The 24,451-nt window shown below is 42.7% G+C and overlaps 1 protein-coding gene across 7 annotated transcripts in view; it reads right to left on the bottom strand.

The window, feature by feature from the left end:
• LOC129822563 (BCAS3 microtubule associated cell migration factor-like) overlaps nucleotides 1-22,668 on the bottom strand; it is a 347,331-nt gene extending 324,663 nt beyond the window's left edge. For all 7 annotated transcript variants that reach the window (XR_008754493.1, XM_055880891.1, XM_055880894.1 and 4 more), the window contains exons 1-7: nucleotides 22,559-22,668; nucleotides 19,794-19,884; nucleotides 19,151-19,205; nucleotides 18,812-18,887; nucleotides 17,196-17,302; nucleotides 11,700-11,781; nucleotides 8,129-8,201 (exon numbers count right to left, since the gene is read on the bottom strand). Coding sequence is in view for 6 of the 7 variants with exons in the window: in XM_055880891.1 (XP_055736866.1) it covers nucleotides 8,129-8,201; nucleotides 11,700-11,781; nucleotides 17,196-17,302; nucleotides 18,812-18,887; nucleotides 19,151-19,205; nucleotides 19,794-19,864 (464 nt within the window). In the remaining variant the exon portion in view is untranslated. The remainder of the gene's footprint in view (nucleotides 1-8,128; nucleotides 8,202-11,699; nucleotides 11,782-17,195; nucleotides 17,303-18,811; nucleotides 18,888-19,150; nucleotides 19,206-19,793; nucleotides 19,885-22,558) is intronic.
• Between the last annotated feature and the right edge of the window lie 1,783 nt (nucleotides 22,669-24,451).

The raw sequence follows: 24,451 nt of genomic DNA, 5'->3' as shown, positions 1-24,451 counted from the left end.
TTAATGCATTTGAGCCAATCAGTTGTGTTGTGACAAGGTAGGGGTGGTATACAGAAGATAAGGCAAGAACGTTGAAAGTTTCTTCAAGTGCAGTCGCAAAAATCATCAAGCGCTATGATGAAACTGGCTCTCATGAGGAATGCCACAGAAAAGGAAGACCCAGAGTTACCTCTGCTGCAGAGGATAAGTTCATTAGAGTTAAATGCACCTCAGATTGCAGACCAAATAAATGCATCACAGTTCAACTAACAGAAACATCTCAACATCAACTGTTCAGAGGAGACTGCGTGAATCAGGCCTTTATGGTCGAATTGCTGCAAAGAAACCACCACTTAAAGGACACCAATAAGAAGAAGAAACATGCTTGGGTCAAGGAACACGAGCAATGGACATTAGACCGGTAGAAATCTGTCCTTTGGTCTGATGAATCCAAATTGGAGAGACACCGTGTCTTTGTGAGACGCAGAGTAAGTGAACGGATGATCTCCGCATGTGTGATTCCCACTGTGAAGCATGGAGGAGGCATGATGGTGTGTGGGTGCTTTGCTGGTGACACTGTCAGTGATTTATTTAGAATACAAGGCACACTTAACCAGCATGGCTACCACTGCATTCTGCAGCGATACGCCATCCCATCTGATTTGCGCTTAGTGGGACTATCATTGGTTTTTCAACAGGACAATGACCCAACACACCTCCAGGCTGTGTAAGGGCTATTTGACCAGGAAGGAGCGTGATGGAGTGCTGCATCAGATGACCTGTCCTTCACAATCACCCAACCTCAACCCAATTGAGATGGTTTGGGATGAGTTGGACCGCAGAATGAAGGAAAATCATCTAACAAGTGCTCAGCATATATGTGGGAACTCATTCAAGACTGTTGGAAAAGCATTCCTCGTGAAGCTGGTTGAGAGAATGACAAGAGTGTGCAAAGCTGTCATCAAGTCAAAGGGTGGCTATAAAATATACTTTTTTGGTTACTGCATGATTCCATATGTGTTATTTCATGGTTTTGATGTCTTCACTATGATTCTACAATGTAGAAAATAGTAAAAAAATAAAGAATAACCTTTGAATGAGTAGGTGTCCAAACTTTTGACTGGTACTGTATATCTTGCATCTGGGAAATTGTTTGATATGCACTACTGGTGAACGATATTGGTAAAAATCCTTGGAGTTGAAGAGCTTAAATGCTTACCAAAACTGACACCTGTCAGTGATAAGATTTTTTGGGGGAAAGAAAATCATACAAAGAGGCAATGTTAAAAAAAAATCTTAACAGAAGAGCCTATTGGAACTGATCTCACAGTGGTGTTTTGAGAAACATGTTACAAATAAAGCATGGACAAATTGGTAAAACTAATCTTTGGACTGAGATCAGACTGGTGAGGCTGAGTCATAAATTTATAACAGTTATTTCTACACACACGCACATGAAAACAATTACTTTATTTTCATAGACATCAAGTGAGGTGGGTGGTACTGGAAGAAAAGAGACACAAATTCTGTCACAATATTCCCAAAGTTTCCTTCTCCCCCTCTCTGCCCCCCCCCCCCAACCCACTCTCCATCTTTCTCACTCCCCTTCTCTCCTGTAGAACCCAACCCTCAACACACAACAACCGCTGGCCACATCAGAGGCAGCTCGGGGGGGTGGGGAGGGGGTCTGTGATTCCGGCACGCCGCGGGCATTAGCGGGAAAGTAATTCGGGTAAAAAGTTCAACCACAGCTCCATGTCTGCAGCACTGCCAGAAATACATTTCCTCCTCATTCAGTACCGTACCTTCACCACCAACAAGCATATTGGAAACACATTGCCCCACCAGTGTGTGTGTGTGTGTGTGTGTGTGTGTGTGTGTGTGTGTGTGTGTGTGTGTGTGTGTGTGAGAGAGAGAGAGAGCGCTTGCAAAAATCCCTTGGTAAACCGCAAGAGTTTATTGACGTACCAGTGCGTCAATCTAAGTAACATAATAAAAAAATCTGCATCACAATCAGTCTGTGTTTTTTTGCATGGGCTGCGTCTCAATCCACTGCATCCACCTATTTCTCCCTTTGTTGCATCCAAACGGTTTGGCCTAAAAAAACTAATATGACCATCCTATAGAAAGGGGAGACTCTTGCGAACGTGATGGTGTTCTCCGTTTTGCTCTACGGCTCCCAGAAGAGTCACAGGACTTGTCTACAAGTAACCCATACAAATTAATGGAATTATGGAGGTAGTTGTGTCAAAGACAAGGGGTAAAATCATTCCTGAGCTTTCTTCTATCTCCTAGATATAGAACAGACCCTTCAAAACCTTATTCCTTATGACTGAATTTTTTACTGTCTTTTTTTGCCCTTTATTAATATGTTATTCAATGTGTTTCTATGGTGGTAAAGGCTGAATTCAATATTTCATCAAATATATATTATTTTATATACCTAAAGCGGTCCTAAAACTCAAAATCATAGTCAAACGATCCATGGTCTTACCTTCTTAAAACAATTCCATTTGTAAGCTTAGAAAACAATAACAAAAGAGAGCCTAATAATAAAGATTTGGTGCCAAGATGGACAGGAGTTCAACCTCCTCACCATGACTGACAGCAGCGGAGTGGACATGAATATTTATCATCGAAAACACATGCCTTGTATTTAATGCACTTCTTGTCAGTTCACTATTCGCCAATTTTCTGTCAGAGTTAAGTGGAAACACTTAAAACAAAACACAGCATCTCGTCAAGTGTGCATTCACACCTATACTTCAGCTTTGACAGCTAAAAGCACAGTTGTGTCAAATAGCCTATAGTCAAATGCTCTAAATATCGTAGCATATCATATTAAAGTTCAAACAACGTACTCATAGCAGACTACCTACGACGAAGATTCAACAACACGACAGGTCAGCCAGAAAGAGCATTATGAACAAACAGAAAAGACTTTAAAACCAAGGTAATTCAACCTGTAAGCTTTACACCAACATTCTTCATTGTCCAATACACAATATGTTGCCTCAGGGTGTATCTGCCAAACAGTCCACTTTGTGATAACACATGGAGTTGTTCTTTACTGTCAAGTGTCAGATGAGAATTGAAAACTACTAAAGATTTTACTATAAAATAAAAATATCACTGCATTATCAACACAAAAATGAACAACTACTCTTTGAATAAACCCTTGTCGGTTACAACACAGATAAAGATGGGCTACCCGTCCTGCAGCATCTTTAAAAAGAAAATATATATGGAAAACTGCTTTAAAACTCTTCAAAAAGGCTTCACTTCAAAGGCTAGGGTCTTCCTATCCTTGGAGACCTCAAGTTATATGAGTGTCCCAGTCTGCACGGAACACACAGAGGACAGACAGAGCACAGATCTAAGCAGCAGTTAGTCTAGTCCAGGTGCAGCTGTCTCAGAGGAACAGTCGGGAGGGGAAGGAAGACAAGAATCCATGACACAAGGACAAGATGGATGAATCCCAAATGGCACCATGTTCCCCATGTAGTGCACTACATTTGACAAGGGCCAACAGGGCTCAGGTCAAAAGTAGTGTACTATACAAGTAATAGGGTAACATTTGGGACACACGCTATGAGAGAGGAGACGGTGTGCTAAATAGCATAGCATCCCTAATGTCCATTTCTCACTCACATGCACAAAAACAGCTTCTTGGTGAAGAGAACGTATTGGTAACTAGAGGGTACCTAGTTCGAATCCCAAGTGAGGTACAGTATACTGATGTTTTCTTTATGAGATTAGGTACTTAATCTGGTTTCCATCCATTCACGGCTTGTCATCCTTAAACACACCAAAACTAATTGGGGTTGGAAATTACTGGTAAGTGATATTGAGAGGAGAAATATGCTACTTCCCTTAATAGAAATAGGTGGCATTTTAATACATAAGGACATAAATTCTAAATTGCTGAACAATACCTTCAGTATCACAAAACTGAAATGGCCTGATTATATTTTCACATTAAATTGGTCATTAACGGAATGTAAAACATACTGCACAAAAGCTGAATGAACAGCTTTTGTGTTTGACAAGGGCCAACAGGGCTCAGGTCAAAAGTAGTGTACTGTGGGCTGAAATTTATGCCTCATTGTGCGTGTAATTTAGTTTTTTTTATATCTTCCACTTCGTACCACTGTGTTTAAACTCACTTCCTATTTGAAGGGGAAAACTGGCGAAGCAGAACATATTTTCAGCCGACAGAAAACAGACGTGGAAGTCAAAATAAACGCTTCAAAATAAAGCCAGAGACTGCCCTCCGTTAGCGCTGAATGAGTGAGTGAGTGTGAGATGTGTGTGTAAGTCTAAATGTAAGTGTGTGGGCTAAAATTAAAAAGGAGGTTTAGATGAGATTACAGGCATTCCCGTTTCCACAGATGGCCATCACAAAAGGTTCTGGAATGATTTCATCAGAACTCTTAAAAAGAAGAACACGACATTCCCACCCACAAATTGAAAACAAACAAAAGTAGGAAATAAATCAAATGTCCCTGTTAGAGCTTTATTTCTCTCTTAATCAATTCTGTGGTTAGCTGGACCACAAAAGACAACACTGGCTGTACACACACACACATCATCGCTGTGTCCCCACTGGGAGGGGGTACGTGCGTGCATATCATGGTGACTAAGAGAACAGCCCAAAGGCCTCACGCTGGCTTCAAAAGCATCACTTCTCCAAAATCTGGTGCCTCTTTTAATACAAAGGCTCTGAGATTTACCATTTAATACACTTTAGAGGGATACCTCGCGTTTACCACTGCTAAACCTGTCATGAAAATAGCAATGAAAAGCACAGCTTAGTACCACAATAGGCTTTCATCTAAGTCTCTTTGAAAATGTTTAGTGGAATGAGTGGGGTTTTCCCTTCAATACTGTAATTAATATCAAGGCATTAGGTGACAGGATTATTCTTTTTTTTTGGTGACAACAGGACTTAGTGGATAAAGCATTAAGATAAGAATTAGGGACATGACATGATCTCTTTTTTAGGATCAAGCTTGCTTTGTTGTTGTCGGGTGTCATTTCAAATTACACATAGCTTATATCTTCCTGCATTAGATTAAAAACTGTGTGCTAAATGTGTCTAATGAATATTGAGATATCAAGGACACGACACCGGCCTTGTTGGTGAGGTGTGAAAAGCCTCGACTCAAAGCCGTGAGTTTTAAAGGACAGGTCCGTGGGAGGTTCACAGGGGCCAGCTGGAGGGCCGTGCCCTGGTGCTGAAACCATCATCTCTTGAAAGGCCCAGCTTAAAATGCTGGTAATGATAAATATTGAATTAAATAAATGTAAAAATCAGGCAAGAAAAACATGCATCCTATCCACCTATACTGGTGCTGACGGTTTCCAGGTCGCTACTGGCTACCGTCTGTGGTAGGTAGCCATGGTGACAATTGTCACCCTCGGGGGAGTCTCCATGAGTTCCGGCCAGCCGGAACCCTCAGAAAATATGAATCCATCCATAGTCTCCATGGTGACAGAACACTTTATTTGTTAAAAATAAATAATAAAATCATGCCCACATCCTCTAGGCATCTGGAGATTTGGGGGTGGGCGTACAGGGTAGGAAGATTGGGGGGTTGTAAATGTCAGGGGCTCTGCTGACAAGAGCTTTCTGCCTGCCCAGACACGTCACCCACACAGTTCCCAAACTCAGAGGTTATGTCCCAAATTACATCCTATTCCCTAAAACTGCAATATTTTTGACCAGAGCCCTATGGGCCCTGGTCAAAAGTAGTGCACTAGTCAGGGAATAGGGTGCCATTTGGGACACAACAGTGAGAACAAAAGCAGGCTTCTTCTTCACTACTGAACTTTTACCCTGGGAGTGTGTGTATGCTCCCACTCTGAAAAACACCCACAAACAGTTAAGATGCCTCCGCCCCCTGCCTCTGTGATTTGCATTCATTGACAAAGAGCAGTCTTAAATGTTCTGAATGTTAATACCAGCGGACCTAATTAAATCATTTATATAATAACAACGACCAGCAGCAGCAGGAGCTGGAAACACAAATCCTTTCCAGACACTATGTGAGGAGAAGAGGAGCAGGAAGACCAGAGCCCAGGGGCTGATACAGTATGGCACACAGGCATTCTTCACTAATTCCCCCACCAACCCAACTGGCACCGGCGCAGTGCGTGAAGGGACACACATGTACTTTGCTGTCAGGAAAATCACTAGATCCATACATTGTTTTGGCTTAACGCATAATCCTTTCCATTGATAAAATTATGTTGAGTGGGTCTGGCTAGAAGCCCACAAATACAAGGATAGGCACACATGCTTTTTCCCCCTTTCTGGTTTTCCTTTAATTTGCAAATCTTGTAATCTAAGCCTCGAGCTGACTGAACCAACTTCTAAACCAGCGCTGCTCTCGCGGCCAAGACTCCAATCTGTTTTCCATTAAAGTGTCAAGCCGGCATCCTTTTTGCTGGTTGACAAAAGCTGTTATTTTAAAATGATTATATGCTAAAAATTGAGTGAGGACCTTAGTAAGTTTACGAACGTCCTGCACGGAAAAACTGTGCTGTGGCCATAGGGGAGTCCTCTCTTCTTTTAATGTAGTGTTATTTACCAAACACCTTTGTCGGTCGGGAGTCAGGATGGCCCCAGCCTGGCTGTGCCATTCAGCCAGAGGTCAGGGTTTGGGCTTTAAAGCATCAAGCCTGTTTTCAGCATTACTGCTGAGCGTCAGTCACCAGGCCAAGCAGCCAAATCCTCCCCGTCTGTAGCTCTCTCTCCGTGTCAGCCAGAACACAGCCAGAGCAGTGGTAGAGGCAGTACAGAGGTAGACGAGGCAGTAGAGAATCGGTGGCAGAGGCAGTAGAGGAGGAGGCAGCTGTACTTTGAATACTTGGGGAAGGTGGTCTCCATCAAAGCCCAGCCGAAGACAGACTTCCTTATTTCATTTCCCAGGTAGGAAATATCGAGTTAAATGTTTTCGATGTTCTGGAAGAGGAGCAGGGACAAGGGGAGGGGAAAAAGGGAAGTCATGGCAACGTATGGAGAGAACAGACGCCTGGGGTTCTCTCTCTTCACCAGGGGGGCTTTGATGGCTCTTATTACGTTGGCCAAATTATAGGCTTTCAAATGTACTTAAGATTTGTACCTCGTAACGTCTGAACGTCATGCAGTACAACCAAGGACCCTAGCCTGTCTTTCCCTTCCCACACATTTTAATAAAGATCGACTCTGGTGACAGAGAAAGGACATTCCATTACCACATGGAAGTTTCACATCTTCTCCTCTCATCTCCTCCTCCTCCTGTTCCTCTAACCTCTCCTCTCATCTCCTCGCTCCTTTTCTGCCTCGCCATGCAGCCAGATTTGCTTATCAATGTATGGTAAATTAGCAAGGAAAGTCAACCTAAGATCACCCAAAATGACTTACTAATGCGCTACCTTGTGTCAGCTCTTGCAAACCTGATTATTTCTAGTGAAAGATCAAAACAACTATTTGACTTGTTGCTCCCTTGTTAACCAGGCATGTGATGTGACTGGAAGGAAGGAAGGATGGGGAAAGGGAACTCATGTTAAGGTGTTGTATGAAATGACAGTCTGATCTATATATAGTGCACTACTAAATAGGGTGTCATTGCAGACGTAGTCCGAGTATGCAAGTCACGTTGACATGTTGTGCAATCTGGTGCCACTGTGTATCTGTCTGAGTGACCAATCAGTGAGAAGGAGGCCAGAGAAATAGAACGACTAGACCAGAAATGAGTTCATCGTCATACATAAACTAACTTCTGAGACGCTCGAAAACTGGGGGCGCCCAATAAAATAAAACTATGCCTGGTCGCCAACTGACGCACATCACTCCTACCAGTGGTCATGGTTACCAGCAGCCATGGTTAGCACATGTGGAAACTGGATTACAAGTGTGTGTGGCGTAGTTCAACTTTGACCCAACCAGAGAAAGGCTTTAGAGCTAATGGACTGTAACTCTAATGATGTCATCAGGAAAAATCAACTCTTTCAGCATGGGAAAGACTTGGGCTTGTACATAGAATCCCAGTATCGGATCTCTAGGGGCTTGTACTGTAAAAAGCACAGTTTGTGGATTCAATCAGATACCACCCTCCTAAGCGTATCTCCCAGCGATGTCATGAGAAATGTGTACTGTACTCACCCTGAGGACCCGGTACTCTTGCACACCCCCAGGAGAGGCCTTTTGTCCGCAAAACTATCAATCATCAGCAGACCTAGAAGAAGAAAGAGGGAGAAGAAGGGGGAGAAGGAGAAGAAGAAAAGGGGGAGGAGAAGGAGAGAGAGAGAGAGATGATGATGAGGGACTGACAGAGAGCAGTGATCATTCATCATTAGGGGGCCCTATGCATGTGAGAGAGGCCTGTTGTGTAGTGTGCCCAGTCCAGCCTGCCAGAGCCACCCACTCCACTTAACTAGCACTACTGTAGCAGGATGCGTGTTGATTACATTACTACAGTAGCTCTGTAATCAAATGATACCCCCTAAAAAAATCTGAAGAGATGGACTCCCGAGTGTCGCAGTGGTCTAAGGCCACTAGAGATCCTGGATTGAGTCCAGGCTCTGTCACAGCCGGCTGCGACTGGGAGTCCCATTGGGCGGTGCACAATTGGCCCAGCGTTGTCCGGGTTAGGGGAGGGTTTGGCCGGCAGGGACGTCCTTGTCCCATCACACTCTAGCGACTCCTGTGGCGGGCCAGGCGCATGCACGCTAACACGGTTGCCAGGTGTACGGTGTTTCCTCCGACACATTGGTGCGGCTGGCTTCCGGGTTAAGTGGGCATTGTGTCAAGAAGCAGTGCGGCTTGGCTGGGTTGTGTTTCGGAGGACGCACAGCTTTCGACCTTCATCTCTCCCGAGTCCGTACGGGAGTTGCAGCGAGACAATTGGACACCACGAAATTGGGGATAAAAAGGGGTAAAAAATTATAAATAAAAACAACACAAAATTCTGAAGAGGAAAAGGAGACAATATATAAAATAGAACATTACAGAAGTTGGACCGTCTCATTCCAGGCAACTTGGAGAGGACTCATCCCTGCTGAGCACAGAATAATGCCCAGGTTAACATGAAGACTTATGGGGATCAAATAGATTAACATACCAGCATGCAAGACATTAAGAAGAAAGGAGAGGAGGGAGACGGAAAAACAGAAACAGCACTCTGCGCAACGTGCTGAACTCAAACTATCTTTCCTCTTCATATGGAGGGGAGGATAGAGCGAGATAGATTGACAGAGAACCCCTTCAAAGCTGAGTAGGGTTCTTTTGTCTGCCTGTTTAATTCTTTGGGTTTGGGGCGAAATTACAGTATGGTAAAAGCCCAGTGGGCATATTTAGTTTCTGTCCCATAGGGCTCTGATCAAAGTAGTGCACTATGTAGGGAATAGGGTGCCATTTTCCCCTAATTGTCCCACTCCTAAAGATGGCGAGGGAGGGATGTGGTGTGCGTGTGTGTGTGCGTGCGTAGTGGGAGTCCAGATTGAAGAAGCTGTTAGGCCTGTGGAGGGGAGTCATTTAGCCCTGACAGTAATCAGTGTGAGTTCCTGTGGTGTGACCGTGCCGTGTGGGAGAGCCAATGTGCCGTCCTCAAACCCCTAACACTCCCAAACACAGCCTTTCTTCTGCACTCATATTTCTGTCATCAAACATCACAACGGGTCACCATATTGAGCTGTAGGCAAATATGATTTCCCCAAAATACCAAAGGGTTTCATTTGAACAATGAATTTAGGAAAATAAACAGTTTCTGTAAACACAGTCAGGGGGGAAATGATCTAAGATTCCTTCATGACTAGTGTTGACTATGCTTTGATTATGAGTAGACTGTAATTTCAGAGATATAATATAGCTCCATTTCAAACTCGACATTTGTATGTTTGACTGTTGAGTGTGTGTTTGTCTCATTTAAAGAGGAAGGCAAAGTCTGTATTAAAGCCAACATGTTTGCTGTTATAAAATTATATAATTTCCAGAGCCATTTCAGTAATTAGTCCCTTTACATGGAGGCTGGGCCTCTGGGTCATCTGAGTTCAGGTCCAACACAATACTATTACTGACATCCATTCTACTGTTCAAGAGACCAACAGAAGGCTCATACTGTATATATTAGGATCACTTGTCATCAATGCTCATCTATTGTACTGTGAATCACTTTGGTTGGAGTATATATGGCCTATACCAGAAGACGGAAGAAAAGAGCATAGGTTACAAACTCTGGGATGCTGGACAGATAAACTGATCACTTTCTTCGGAAAAACACCACTTCCTCCTCTATTCCAGGAAGGGGCCTTTTGACTTATTTGAACCGACACCTATTTTCAGGACTTTCCAAACCCGCCCACCCAGGATCCCGACTGAAACAATTAGTCTTTTAACAGCTGCCACAGAGCAACACTGTTTGCGCCGGCTGCGTCTAACAGATTGCAATCAGTGTCTCTCGCTCTCTCCCCCCACTACTCTGGTAGTACAATTCATTTTTATTTTAGCAGTCAGAGAATCCTTCCCCTCATGTGTTGGGTATCTGCTGCTTCTTATTACTGTTGGTGGCTTTCATCCCCGTCCAGGGCCCTTTCAATGCTGTCATTGTGCATTGTTGAAATCTGCCAAAGGACCGGAACACAGAGCGAGAACAAAAAGCTGATTTTCTCACCAGAACGCCACATGCTAGCGTTTTGTGCATTTCACTTCATTTCTGAATTATACCTGCAGTGACAGCAAATTCAAACTTCATGCCTCGAGAATAACTAATTGGCAGAACGAGGGAAATGCACTTGTATATGGCTTTAAGAGGATGTGAACGCTTACGGTCTAATATTAGATACAACGGTGTGTCTGTGAGGGTGGTCCATAGGCAACCTAGAGGTGATATGTCCCCTCTGCTTTCCTTTGAAGTCTCTGATTGAACATGATTAGATCAGAACCTTGGACATGTTTTTCACTGGCCTGCTTCTCTTCCATACCTAACCTTTAGAAATGCTATTACCCCTGTAATACAATGGGGCCAATGAGTGACTTGAGAGAGGGAGAGATATAAATGGGGGGGCTCACTTCATTCTGAGTCAGTCTGAGCCAGCGGGGGCCAGGCCAACCAACAGTATGATTGAGGCCAGGACTGCCTTTAATATTAGGATAGGAACAGGAAGAGAGGGGGCGCTGGCATGGCGCTTCTGACGATTAACAAACAGGGTAGTCTTTAATTAACCCATGACATATCACAGCAAACACACACACGCCACATCCTCAAACGACATAAATTGTGCCACACTTAACTTCGTTTCAAGAGCGGTCCTTGAGCGCTAGCGAGAACTGATTTGAGTTTAAGTGATTGAATTTTTTCGGGGGAGAGGCCGTGTTGAAAACTCACATCAGAGAAAAAACAAGACCAATGTGCTTCAAAACGCATACATTTAACTGCAGAGCGTTTTTTCTTCCACTTTGCAGATTGGGTGGATAAATATTGACTGAAGTGGACAGAGAGGAGGTTCATGTGGCATGACAAGCTGAAAACAGCCAAGCTTTTCTACTGATTTCTAGAACGAAAGCATCTTGAGGACCTGAGTCCCTGGGAACAACATCGCTTACAATGTGCATCACACTCAAAGACGGTCTGATGTGAACGCGTAGAACGACAGAAATACAAGACTGGGAAACGTTAGGGTAGACGTAAAAGACGGCAGAGGTGAAAGATGGCAGAGGTAAGCAGGTAGATACTCACTGATATGGGGCGCTGGCAGGATGTGGGCAGCTCTCACAGGTCCGTGGCGCACAGAGAAAAGCTCCTGGGCCTCCCCACCCAGCTACAACAGAGAGGGGAAAAAGAGAGTAGAGCAAGTTCAACAACAATGTAAGAACAAGTAAGTGTAACAAGTTAAAAGTAGTGTCACCAGTGAAAAGTCAAACGCTTTGAGACTATTTTACAGTGGCTGGTCAGCTTTCTCTCGCCGTCCTTCTGACATAAATGCATACAATGAACGCTCAGTCTAAGACCACTCTCATTTACTCTGATTTCTTATAAAGGAAATGTTAAAAATGTATTTAAAAGAGGACATTGTTGTTTTACGGTTGTTGCGGTGTAGTTCTGTCAAAAACACTTGGCCAAGCAAACACCAGCTGAATAGAGCTAGGCAGGGGGGCAAACCCACCTATACAATGCTAGGGTAAACACTTCATATAAAACTGTTAAAAGTTTGCCATAGTCAACAGGGCTGGAGTTGTGACCACTAGGTGGGGTGACCACTAGTTCTTTACGAGGCTGCTCCGATAATCAATACGGCCATACTTCTGATTAAGCCTCAGCGTAATGATAAGAATTATCAACGCTACACAACCACAAACTTAAAGCTCCTGTTTGGATGGAGGCTAAAGGGCTAAGAAGTCGGCAGCAGGGCAAAGTCAAAAGACAATGTGGGGGCCCCTAGCTGGAACAAAGAGAGATTTGTTCACACTGGGGAAAAAATAAAAAATCTATTCCAACTGCGTGGAAAGGGGCTTGTCAAGGAGGGGGCCCTAGAGGGAGATTGGGGGGGGGGGGGGGGGCTAGAGGGAGAGGAAGGGGAATGGGAGCACTAAAGGTAGTGGAGGAGGGGCTGGTGGTTGAAGTGCCAACCAAACAGAGTGAAAGCTACCAACAAAGGTCCCCAAAGCATTCCGATGCAAACGAGCGGCCTACTCTTTCTTTCTGTGACTGAGCCAATGGGACAGAGCAGGCTGCGGTGTCGCCTGGATGGCAAGACCAACAGTCTGATAACCAGACAGCTCAGGTAATTGGTTTCAAAAGTGCTATGATGACTGATGCCAAAAATACTTTTAAAATGCTTTGAACAGAACTGAGATCAAACATAGCCTACATACAGTATCTGAAGTAAAGAATGACAGGTTAGCAGGTGGATAGTGTTCAGGAAATAGTGTTCCCACATCGACATGTTGAACATGTCCGCCACACCTGTTGTTCACCCAGCGTGTACTGTGTAGGCCTATATCCCCTGTCATTCTGAGAAGCTACAGTATCTATAGCTGGAGGTCACCAATAGATCAGAGGTTATTGTAGGTTGCTTCCTGTCTTTACTGTTGTATCAGATGCAATGAGAACTATTAATGGAATTAAAGTGGTAGCTGTGTCCCTGTTCGAGGCTCCAGAGACGCTAGGTCATCCCCTGCATTAGGCCCCAGAGAGAGGCTTGGATAGTCAGGTCAGAACCCTTGCGTGGTCCGTGGTGGCTCTGACGCCTGTAATGGTGCATTGTTTTAAGCTCTAAGCTCCACTTTTGTGATTTTTTTTGTGTTAAATTACAGCGAAACGTGCATTATCACATTACTGTCACCATAATCCACGTGTCTTAAGTAGATAAGCACATCCGAGGATGAATGCTCTTTTGCACAATTAGTAGCCTCTTTTCAAAGTGGTGGATCAGGCCATTGTTTTTATTAAAAGTGCAGCTCGGTCCAGTGGCATTAAACTAGAGCATCATAAACCACTAGCAGGTTAAAGGAGCACAGAGAGAGGGAATAAGTGGGACTATGGTGGGAGGATGGAGGATGGGTGGGATTCCTACGGCAAATGGAGTTGGAGAATAATGGAATTTGCTGGATTGTGTGTGGTGGGTGGGCGGGAGGTTAGGATAATGACAATACGGTGGGCATTGTGCATTACCCCACAGCTCATCCTTGCCTTACATGGCTCTGTGTGACAAGACAGCCAGCCAGGCATCAACAACATGCATCTCTGCTTTCTGCCATTACATTAGCCGCCTGTCTACACAGCAGCAATATGCCCAATTGCTTCTTTCTCTCGCTCTCTCTGTGTGTGTGTGTGTATTTTTATTTTTTTTATCATAATTTTTATTCATTTCATTTCTGGGTCTGGGTGGGATGTTTTCTGTGGAAACTAGTGTTGTACACAGTGTTTTAATCTCTGTATTACCCCTCAGTTGTAGACAGACAGACATGCATTCAGACAGGACACACGGCAAGGGCCTAATGATAGTATATGAATATGATCAATTAATAATTTTCAACAAAATGAAGTGCTTTTGGGTATCCTAAAACAACAGCTGATTTAAATGTTACTTTCCACCATGAGAGACACATAACACTTGGTACTAAGGTCACAAGACCACCATGAGAGACACATAACACTTGGTACTAAGGTCACAAGACCACCATGAGAGACACATAACACTTGGTACTAAGGTCACAAGACCACCATGAGAGACACATAACACTTGGTACTAAGGTCACAAGACCACCATGAGAGACACATAACACTTGGTACTAAGGTCACAAGACCACCATGAGAGACACATAACACTTGGTACTAAGGTCACAAGACCACCATGAGAGACACATAACACTTGGTACTAAGGTCACAAGCGGGGGGCGTTTTCACTGTTGAGCTTCAAAGCAGGCGGTGGACCAGCGGTGATAACTTTTATCCCTCTTGGAAGCACATGAAGACAGGATGATATTGTCCCTATCTGGGACTGTACTTTAATAATAACAGCGCCCACACAGACACCTCTCTTCAAAGCTGGTCATTTCCCCCAACACCTCTTCTGGGCAACACCTTGCCCACGGTACTATGAGCCTCATCTGTCTGGGACAAGACAGGCAACACCTTGCCCACGGTAGTATGGGCCTCATCTGTCTGGGACAAGACAGGCAACACCTTGCCCACGGTAGTATGGGCCTCATCTGTCTGGGACAAGACAGGCAACACCTTGCCCACGGTAGTATGGGCCTCATCTGTCTGGGACAAGACAGGCAACACCTTGCCCACGGTAGTATGGGCCTCATCTGTCTGGGACAAGACAGGCGACACCTATCCAGTCACAGATCCCTCGCTGTCTGAGTGGACAGTAAAACACGCACACGGACGGTTGATATGCACATACACACTCTGTCGGGCGTCTGATGAGGAGTGTGTATGTGTGTGTGTCTCTCCATGCAGTCAGTGCCATTACAGAGGGTGTCGGCTTAGCGACTGTCAAAAAACAGTTTACAGCTACTCAGGGTTCGAGACTGAGGTGCTATCATAACTTAATATGAACCCAGTGAAAAAACACGTCCCGGAAACATGCCAAAACCACAGAAAAACTACAAGAGGGGTAAGAGTGTGAGATAAAGAGGAGCAACACCGCAACAGTATCGAGTGTATCGCCCAGTTGGGGCCAATTCCAATTCCACTCCTTGGTCGACTGGTATTGAAACGGAACTATACTGTACCCAACTCGGGATGGTACTACAATACTCTATATGTAGTGCAGCAGCACATTTGTAGCTGGCTGGCTATGGCCCTTCTCCTCTCCTAGTTTATTCTGGATGGTATTATGTAGGCTGGCTAGTGTAGCACATCTGTAGCTAGCTGCATATAGTTCCTCTCATCTTTAAGAGAGAAGAGGTGCGCTAACAACAGAGACGTTGTTCATAGCCACATCCCACCAGTGTGTGTGTGTGTCAGTCAGCCTCCAGTGTCAGTGTGTGGAGGGGAAGTGTGTCATTTCCTTGGTGGCCTGTGGATGTTTAGAAAGGACTGATTAAGGACTTAGGCTGTTTAGATCTCACAGGATGTATGTTAAGTTAGCATGTTTCTGTGACAGCTTGCACGTGAAACCTGATAGTCCTAAATAGAGGCCTTTGCAGAGTTGCAGGTTATTTCTTAAGATGTAGAGCTGACAAAATCCTCTAATGATTTTACTAGAGAATATCTCAGTTATTATTTTCAGATAATCCTGGAAATTACTTTACTGTGGTTGAAAAAAAGCTCTTTCAAATAGCCTTTACATTTCCTCCTTGTAGGGCTTAGAAATTTACAAAAGTCCAGGAAAAACATTAATGCTATTTCCACTCTTAGGTTTTTCCATAAGTGTTTTCTTACTATATTTCAATCCATATTCCTCCTTAAATATTTGACCCTGGGATGACACCAGTCACATCAACACAAACCACCTTAAAAGAATATCAAAAGTCTAAGTCTACCTCCTCAGTGACAGACGAGGAGAGAAGGAAATGAGTGGCCCTTCTCTCACCTCCATGATTCTCCTCACATTGTGGAGGCCTGTGCATGTCTCTCTATTGCTCAAGTCTGCTCAATGTGGGTGCACAATAGTGATGGGTAAAATAAAATAGATACAGTTACACATCGGGATATTATTTTGGACGATATATTGTATCATTTTGACAATATCGCAATATTATTTGTCTTAGTTGGCTGTACCAAACGCCAGTATTTTCTTTCAAAGCTTGTTCTCTATCTTCTTTTTAAACAGGGAACAATTTGTTTCAGCACTTTTATTTCCATGACTAATAAAAATGTTGATGTCTCTCTCTTGTCCCTCTGCAGCAGACATATGGTGCGCAATTTGTTTGGAACATCGAATTGCAATAAAATCACAGTATCGAACACTTATAGAATCGCAACATATCGTATCGGCACCTAAGTATTGTGATAATATCGTGTCGGCACCTAAGTATTGTGATAATATCGTATCGTGAGGTCCTTTGCAATTCCCAGCCGGAGTGCACAATAGGTGCTATGGTTCCTGTAATTATGGGACCTGGAGAGAGTAGTGTCTCCCAACCTACCCAACCTGCTCATCAAATGTAAACAGCTCTATATTTAAAATGAATTATTTCAACACCAAAAACAAAGATCTGTATTTCATATGTTAACAACCACAGCACAGATCCTAGAGAAGCTGTTGGTGCAGAAGTTGTTAAGACTTGTAATTGACTGGAGCATTTAAAAAATAAATTAACTGTTAACACCCTGGTCTATCCTGACATCTAGTGGGGGACAAGGAGTACGGCAAATGAGATACAATAATGTCTGTTTTTTTTAACCTTTATTTAACTAGGCAAGTCAGTTAAGAACAAATTCTTATTTACAATGACGGCCTACACCGGCCAAAACCCGACGACGCTGGGCCAATTGTGTGTCGCCCTATTGGACTCCCAATCACGGCCTGGATGTGATGCAGCCTGGATTCGAACCAGGGTGTCTGTAGTGACGCCTCAAGCACTGAGATGCAGTATCTTAGACAGCAGTGCCACTCGCGTGTCTTTTGTTGTTCAACATCTTTCTATTCAAAATGTTTTTTTAAAGCCCTTTTTACATCAGCAGATGTCACAAAGTGCTTATTCAGAAACCCAGCCTAAAATCCCAAACAGCAAGCTTCAACACCAACAACAGCACAGTAACAACAAAAACACTCACGGATATGCTCCAGATCTGCATCCCGTCTGCATAACCAATCATGAGGCAGAGGGGAGGGTCACTGCTGCCACTGTGCATCTCCAGGAACTCTGGGGAGCGGGACGTATCTGATGGACACACAGGAAAACACAAAGGGAAGTTATACATTTATATTCAGTCAACTCTGTAGACTTACTTCAAACTTATTTTGATTTTAATTAATTTGATGAATTGACTATCAAACTAGAACTGCCTGACATAGATATTTACCATACTTTGGCAAAACCAGTGAAGACGGGGGGGGGGGGGGGGGGGGGGGGGGTCTAATCAGAACCAGTGTACTTCTGTCGCGGGCTCCATCCCAGACAACTGTTGTATGTGCCTGTGTCTTGTAGGTCTCCCCATAAACATATGCAAACATAAACTGAGTATACCAAACATCAGTAACATCTTCCTGGTATTGAACACCTTCCCAGATTGACTCCAATGCTTCCCACAGTTGTGTCAAGTTGGCTGGAAGTCCTTTGGGTGGTGGACCATTCTTGATACACACGGGAAACTGTTGAGCGTGAAAACCCCAGCAGCGTAGCACTTCTGCCATACCCAATTCAGAGGCACTTAAATCTTCTGTCTTGCCCATTCTACCTCTGAATGGAACACATACACAATCCATGTCTCAATAAAAATCCTTCTTTAATCTGCCTCCTCCCCTTCATCTACACTGATTGAAGTGGATTTAACAAGTGACATCAATAAGGGATCATAGCTTTCACCTGGATTCACCTGGTCAGTCTGTGTCTTGGAAAGAGCCATTGTTCTTAATGTTTTGTACACTCAGTGTATAATCAGTCTATACAATACATTTGACTGCTTTGTTTGTTGCTGCTATCTAAAATGATTAATCCTTGTCTTTGTCGATTTCAAAAACCTTTTACAAAACTGTTTCATTTTGTAGAAGAATGGTTGGAGTTTAAGTGTTCCAGCTCATTCTTCTGAATAAATGTTCAACTCTAGCTACTTTGAATGCGTGTCAACTCCAGACGTTTTTAATGTATATGAACCATTGCTTCCGTATGGAACAATTTGCTTTACATTGAGCATACAAAGAAGCAGGGCTGGAACAGTGAAGCTCTAAATTGAACGTCAAACAGAAGTCCTCTTCAAAAGGTTTGCGTAAATAACATTAAAGTGGTAGAAATGTTTATAAACACAGACAAAATGCTGTGTCTAATCAACACAGCTGTTGTCAGATTGAGGGAGAGATCTGGCGCGCGCACACACACACACACACACACACAGACTTGTGCCATTGAGATACATCAGACCTGTCACTCAAAGTCCTTTCAAGAAATGAACCATCAAATGGTTCGCAAACAACGCCTGCCAAAGGAACTATTCATGTGTCACATTTAAACAGTTTTCTACCCAGGAATTCTAACAAGAGGCCACTTATCAGCATATTTCAGTAAACTCATAATATTCAAGAACCTGTTTATATATGGTTTAAGCTAATCTGTGGATTTAAAATACCAGATAATATGAAGCACGTTTTCAGTTGTTATCAAAACGTGTATGCCCTCCAAGGTTGAACACAACACAGTCAAGGGGGGAAGCTTTGAAACTGTTCTTGGACTTACCATTGATGTCAGCTTTCTCAAATCTGACCCAAACTATTTTCTCTTTTTCATCAGTTGGGGGTGCGCCAGTGTATGCCTTGAATTTGGACAAAAGAAAAGTAGGAGATGAGGACAACAATTTATCAGATTAAATTAATGCAATCTGTTAATGTCATAGAATGACCTATTAAAACTTTAATAAGATAATTTGTGATTCAGTTAATCCTATACTTCAACTCTCTCCACCCTATAAAAACACCATTGACTGCCTGAGTAAGCTAGTCATTCTGAATAAGGGTAACATGTAATACACATTTCTGTTACTGTAGAAAAGACGACAATCAATGGAAACAGTCTTACCTGAGGGACCACATCTTGGAGGAAGGTCACAACACTCTCCATATATGACTGCTCACTGTAATAACACAATAGCATTACCTTGTTGAATGTGTATACCTATGAGTAGAATATTTGTAGTGTATGCATAGGTATAAGTATTGTCTTTGCACTTAATTCAGCTAAATTGGTTGTAGTTAACACTTTCTGTTATGCACTCTCCACCTCAAAAAGTGCCCAAGGAAATATACTGAACCAGATCATATTGATCAATAGCACTGAAGCATTTGTCTGAAACTGATGGTCAATAACAACCATCATGGGATTAGCTGTTAGGCAATGTCATGTCTTTGCAAGGGGAAACTTGTATAAGTAGGCAGACCAGACACTTCAGGTGGAATAGCTGAAAGCCTATTATTCTGTGTGTGTGTGTGTGTGTGTGTGTGTGTGTGTGTGTGTGTGTGTGTGTGTGTGTGTGTGTGTGTGTGTGTGTGTGTGTGTGTGTGTGTGTGTGTGTGTGTGTGTGTGTGTGTGTGTGTGTGTGTGTGTGTGTGTGTGTGTGTGTGTGTGTGTGTGTGTGTGTGTGTGTGTGTGTGTGTGTGTGTGTGTGTGTGTGTGTGTGTGTGTGTGTGTGTGTGTGTGTGTGTGTGTGTGTGTGTGTCCTTACGTGGCAGCTTGTGCTCGCACCACAACCCCTCCAGCACAGCGGCTTGGTCTGCGCGGAGATTCTGATGCCATTCTGTCTCCAAGTCTTTATCCTACAGAGGAAAGAACATGACTATTACAATCCGGTAATAGCTAGGTTTAATTTATGTCTCGGTCTCCATAAAGGTCGAGACTAGTAGACTTTCATATAGGGTGTAGAATGGTCACGAAAGATCTTGAACAGATTCCTCCCACTTTTGGTTGTACTAATTTAACATTTTGTACTACAAAATGTAGGCCTAACGGTACACCTGATAGTCAACACAGTAAACCACGCCCCGCTCCAACAAACCTGCCTAATATAACCATGATTAGGGCCAAATCATTACATTCAGTAACTAGGATGTAAGTCTGTTTTTTATTTTCAATACATTTCCTGTATCACATATCAATTTGAGCTTGATTACCTTTGCTACATTAAATTATCTTTAATAATTTCAACACCATAGTTCAACACCATAGTCCGCGCCAAGCTCCTCACCAAGCTAAGGTCCCTGGGACTGAACACCTCCCTCTGCAACTGGATCCTGGAATTGCTGACGGGCTGCCCCCAGTTGGTGAGGGTAGGCAACAACCCATCTGCCATGCTGACCCTCAACACGGGGGCCCCTCATGGGACTGTGCTTAGTCCCCTTCTGTACTCCCTGTTCACCCACGACTGTGTGGCCACGCACAACTCCAACACCATCATTAATTTTGCAGATGACACAACGGTGGTAGGCCTGATCACCGACAACGATGAGACAGCCTATAGGGAGGTGGTCAGAAACCGGGCAGTGTGGTGCCAGTACGACAACCTCTCCCTTAACGTCAGCAAGAAAAAGGAGTTCTCAAGTTCCTCAGTGTACACAACACTAAAGATATATCATTGTCCACAAACCAACACAGCTGTGAAGAGGGCATGACAACATCGCTTCCCCCTCAGGAGGCTGAAAAGATTTGGCATGAGCCCTCAGATGAGAGCTTAGTATGGAAACTGCTTGGTATCTGACCACAAGGTGCTAGAGGGTAGTGCGTACAGCCAAGTAAATCAGTGGGGCCGAGCTCCCTGCCATCCAGGACCACTAAACCATGCGGCATCAGAGAAAGGCCCCCCAAAAATTGTAAATTACTCCAGCCACCCAAGTCATAGATTGTTCTGCTACTGCAAGGCAAGCAGTACCAATGCACCAAGTCTGGAACATTGTTATGCGACTACAATTATCTCATTTTTCTGTCTAATTTGAAACTGTGGCATTCAAAGGTGACTGTCTTCCAGGTAATGTGTTTGTATTTCTATTTACTGTTATGTGTAGCATTTCACTACACTTGCATTAACATCTGCTAACCATGTGTATGTGACAAATAAAAATTTGATTTGATTTTAAATATAGTGGCTAACTGTTTTCTTTCCTTTCTTTCATTCAGAAGTGTTGTTAGCCAGCTGTCAGACTGTGAATGGACTTGTACTAAAGTTATCCAGTAGGGGAGAGTGGGGTAAATTGAACCATTTTTACATTAAGCATCACTCCATCAAGGGAAATATAGTATTCTAACAAAGATATCTAGGCGACATATATTTTAGGATATTGTGTATCCCTGGAAATAATCAGAATTCAAGTAAACATTAGTTTTGAAAACATAGCTTGTCCAAAAAAAGTGGTCTCAGCACAATTTACCTTGGGTATGGAGAGTTAAGACACCTACACATTTCTGTACTGAATGAAATATTAAGACTACCTTTTTAGAAATATGTCTATTTTTTATTTCCCAAACACAATTCAACAAAATAGCTTTTTTCTTATTTTTAAGCATATTTTAACACAGGCTTAACACCTAACAAACACTGTACATTTCTAAAACACTTTGAACATAGGCCAGGCCCCGTTTTTACCTCATATCCCAGCCTTCAATTTGTTCAACATGCCATTGGTTGAACTTACCCCAAGACAAACATTTGTAATAAATTTGCCCACACAGCTACAAGGATGCACTTTCATGCTAGGTGTAGGACCCCAAATTATGTATAGAACAATCTTAAAATTATATATTTTGGTTAAGATACAAGCATTATGAAACCTCTAACAATAAATTAATTTGACTTGGTGAAAATGTGGTTTCTTTCTCAAGACTACATGAAATTATGACCTCTTCCTAAATATGTGGTCAAATTATGCATTTTGTGTATGGTTTCCTAGAAGGGTGGCTCAATTTACCCCTTTGGCGCAACTTACTCCACTCTCCCCTAATACCTAACATACTAACTAGAGCCATTTTACAGTTGTTTTTTTTTACAAGTTTAACTACAAATGGATTTAGAAACTTGGGTTAAAGTAACTAACAAATATGATTAGGTACACATACACGAACTACTGTTAGCCTTAACAATGATTGCAACATTTGGTAACACTGACAGCTAACTGGCTAGCTAGCTACTCTATCTAGCTCAAGTTGGTTCCTCCAACTAGCTGGTCAGCCTCAAATCACAAACTGAAGATGACTTAGTTAGCTAACAAGAAATATCTGCGGATATTAAAAAAAGTCTAAATTGTTTGATAAATGTAGCTAGCTAACTTAGATGTCAAGAACTAACGTTAGTCTCCAGTCCTATTCTTTATGTGACAGCAGCAGCTAGCTAGCTAACCACCACCAGACAAGTTATTTTATCAAACACCAGTAGCTACACCTATTTATTAAACATCATTCGCGAAGTTTAACCAACAAATGTATATGTTATTCAATACATACCTAGTGTGTTGTTGTCTAGCTATCTTGTTAGTTCAACGAATCTCCTAAATAATTGCCATAAAACAGTAGGAAAGACGTGTCAGAGTTAGAGACCAATGGTAGCATCCGCGCTGCGTTCACCAAGCCAATCAGTGTACGACAGAGGCGGGTGTTGTAGGTCCTCGACCAATCAGAGTGAATAATAATACCCTGTTTGTCCCAGGATAATTTTGAGGAATCTCGCAGATTATTTTGGGGATGATTATGAAATTGTTATATTTGATTAACAGCTACATTTTATTTTCATGAGTCACAACAACATGACAATGATCCTGTCGTGAACGTGCTCACCATGACACAAAGCCCGATTTCGAACGACACAGATTTGTTTGTTTACATCGAGTTCTCGCGTGATATTGCTTCGCATGTGTCTGATGCAGTTTTAGCGAGAACTCTGGGCCCAGTTGCATGAAACATATTTAATTTTCTCATCTTTTAATTCAAGTTTACTTCAATTTAATCAAAGATTATGGATATACTGAGAAGATACAAGTCTCTCCGTCCTAACAATGGGAATCGTTGTCCACAAAGCGGCATGTCGGCCTGTTTAGCTCCCGGCTATCCTTTCTTTGGATTGGTGGATACAATTCAATTCAAGAGATTTATTGGCATGGGAAACATGTTAACATTTCCAAAGCAAGTGAAGTAGATAATAAACAAAAGTGAAATAAACAAAAATAACAGTAAACATGGTACTCACAGAAGTTCAAAAAGAATAAAGACATTTCAAATGTCCTATTGTGTATTTATACAGTGTTGTAACTATGTGCAAATAGTGAAAGTTCAAAAAGGAAAATAAATAAACATAAATATGGGTTGTATTTACAATGATGTTTTTTCTTCACTGGTTGCCCTTTTCTTGCAGCAACAGGTCACAAATATTTCTGCTGTGATGGCACACTGTGGTATTTCACCCAGTATATATTGGAGTTTATAAAAATCGGGTATGTTTTCAAATTCTTTGTGGATCTGTGTAATCTGAGGGAAATATGTGTCTATAATATGGTCATACATTTTGCAGGAGGTTAGGAAGTGCAGCTCAGTTTCCACCTCATTTTGTGGGCAGTGTGCACAGGTCTGCGTACCCCGGTCTTTCGCAATAGCAAGGCTATGCTCACTGAGTGTACATAGTCAAAGCTTTCCTTAAGTTTGGATACATCTCATTATTGTAATACATTTTTGAATATTCGATAAGAGTGCTTCTTCGATGAGGTTTAACGGCGGTTGGCATCCAATATGTTGCATTACCGCCAACTACTAGACTGGAGTTCAACTCCCTTATACTTTGCTTGAAATAAACAAATATCCTACCATCTAACACTACACTCACAAAAAAATCTAACAAATAAAATAAAAATAACACCACCCTACTACACTATTTAGATCTATTTAGTCCTACCTCATGCCACCAACCTGAAAGGATGAGACATCACCACTTATACACACCCTGTAACTCTTCTGATGTCAAGTCTCACACACCCAAATACTTCTCTGCAGCTGCCACCACAATCTCAATTTTCCGCGACTTACGTCCATCCCTGCAGTACAGTTGATAGCCATTACTATAAACGCTAAAAATCCAATCTTACCGAAACACATATCACTTGTTGGCCTATCCCGCTGTACTGGTGCAAATCTACTATTCACACCACTCCTCTCAGGATCCCTCTCCCTTGACCCATCTTCCTCTACTTTCTTCACTGCCTCAGCATATGACAACTTCTGCACTACTCTAACTTAAACCCTTAAATGATTACCTTATCCAAGGAAATGTTTGAGGGACTATATGCAAAACCCTTAAAGAATTCCCTTAGGTAAGGTAACATTATTATTAAGGTAAGCCTTTAAGGGAAA

Source organism: Salvelinus fontinalis, chromosome 24, assembly GCF_029448725.1.
Source record: "Salvelinus fontinalis isolate EN_2023a chromosome 24, ASM2944872v1, whole genome shotgun sequence".
NCBI classification, from domain to species: Eukaryota; Metazoa; Chordata; class Actinopteri; order Salmoniformes; family Salmonidae; genus Salvelinus; species Salvelinus fontinalis.
This window is presented reverse-complemented; position numbering and strand designations above follow the sequence as displayed.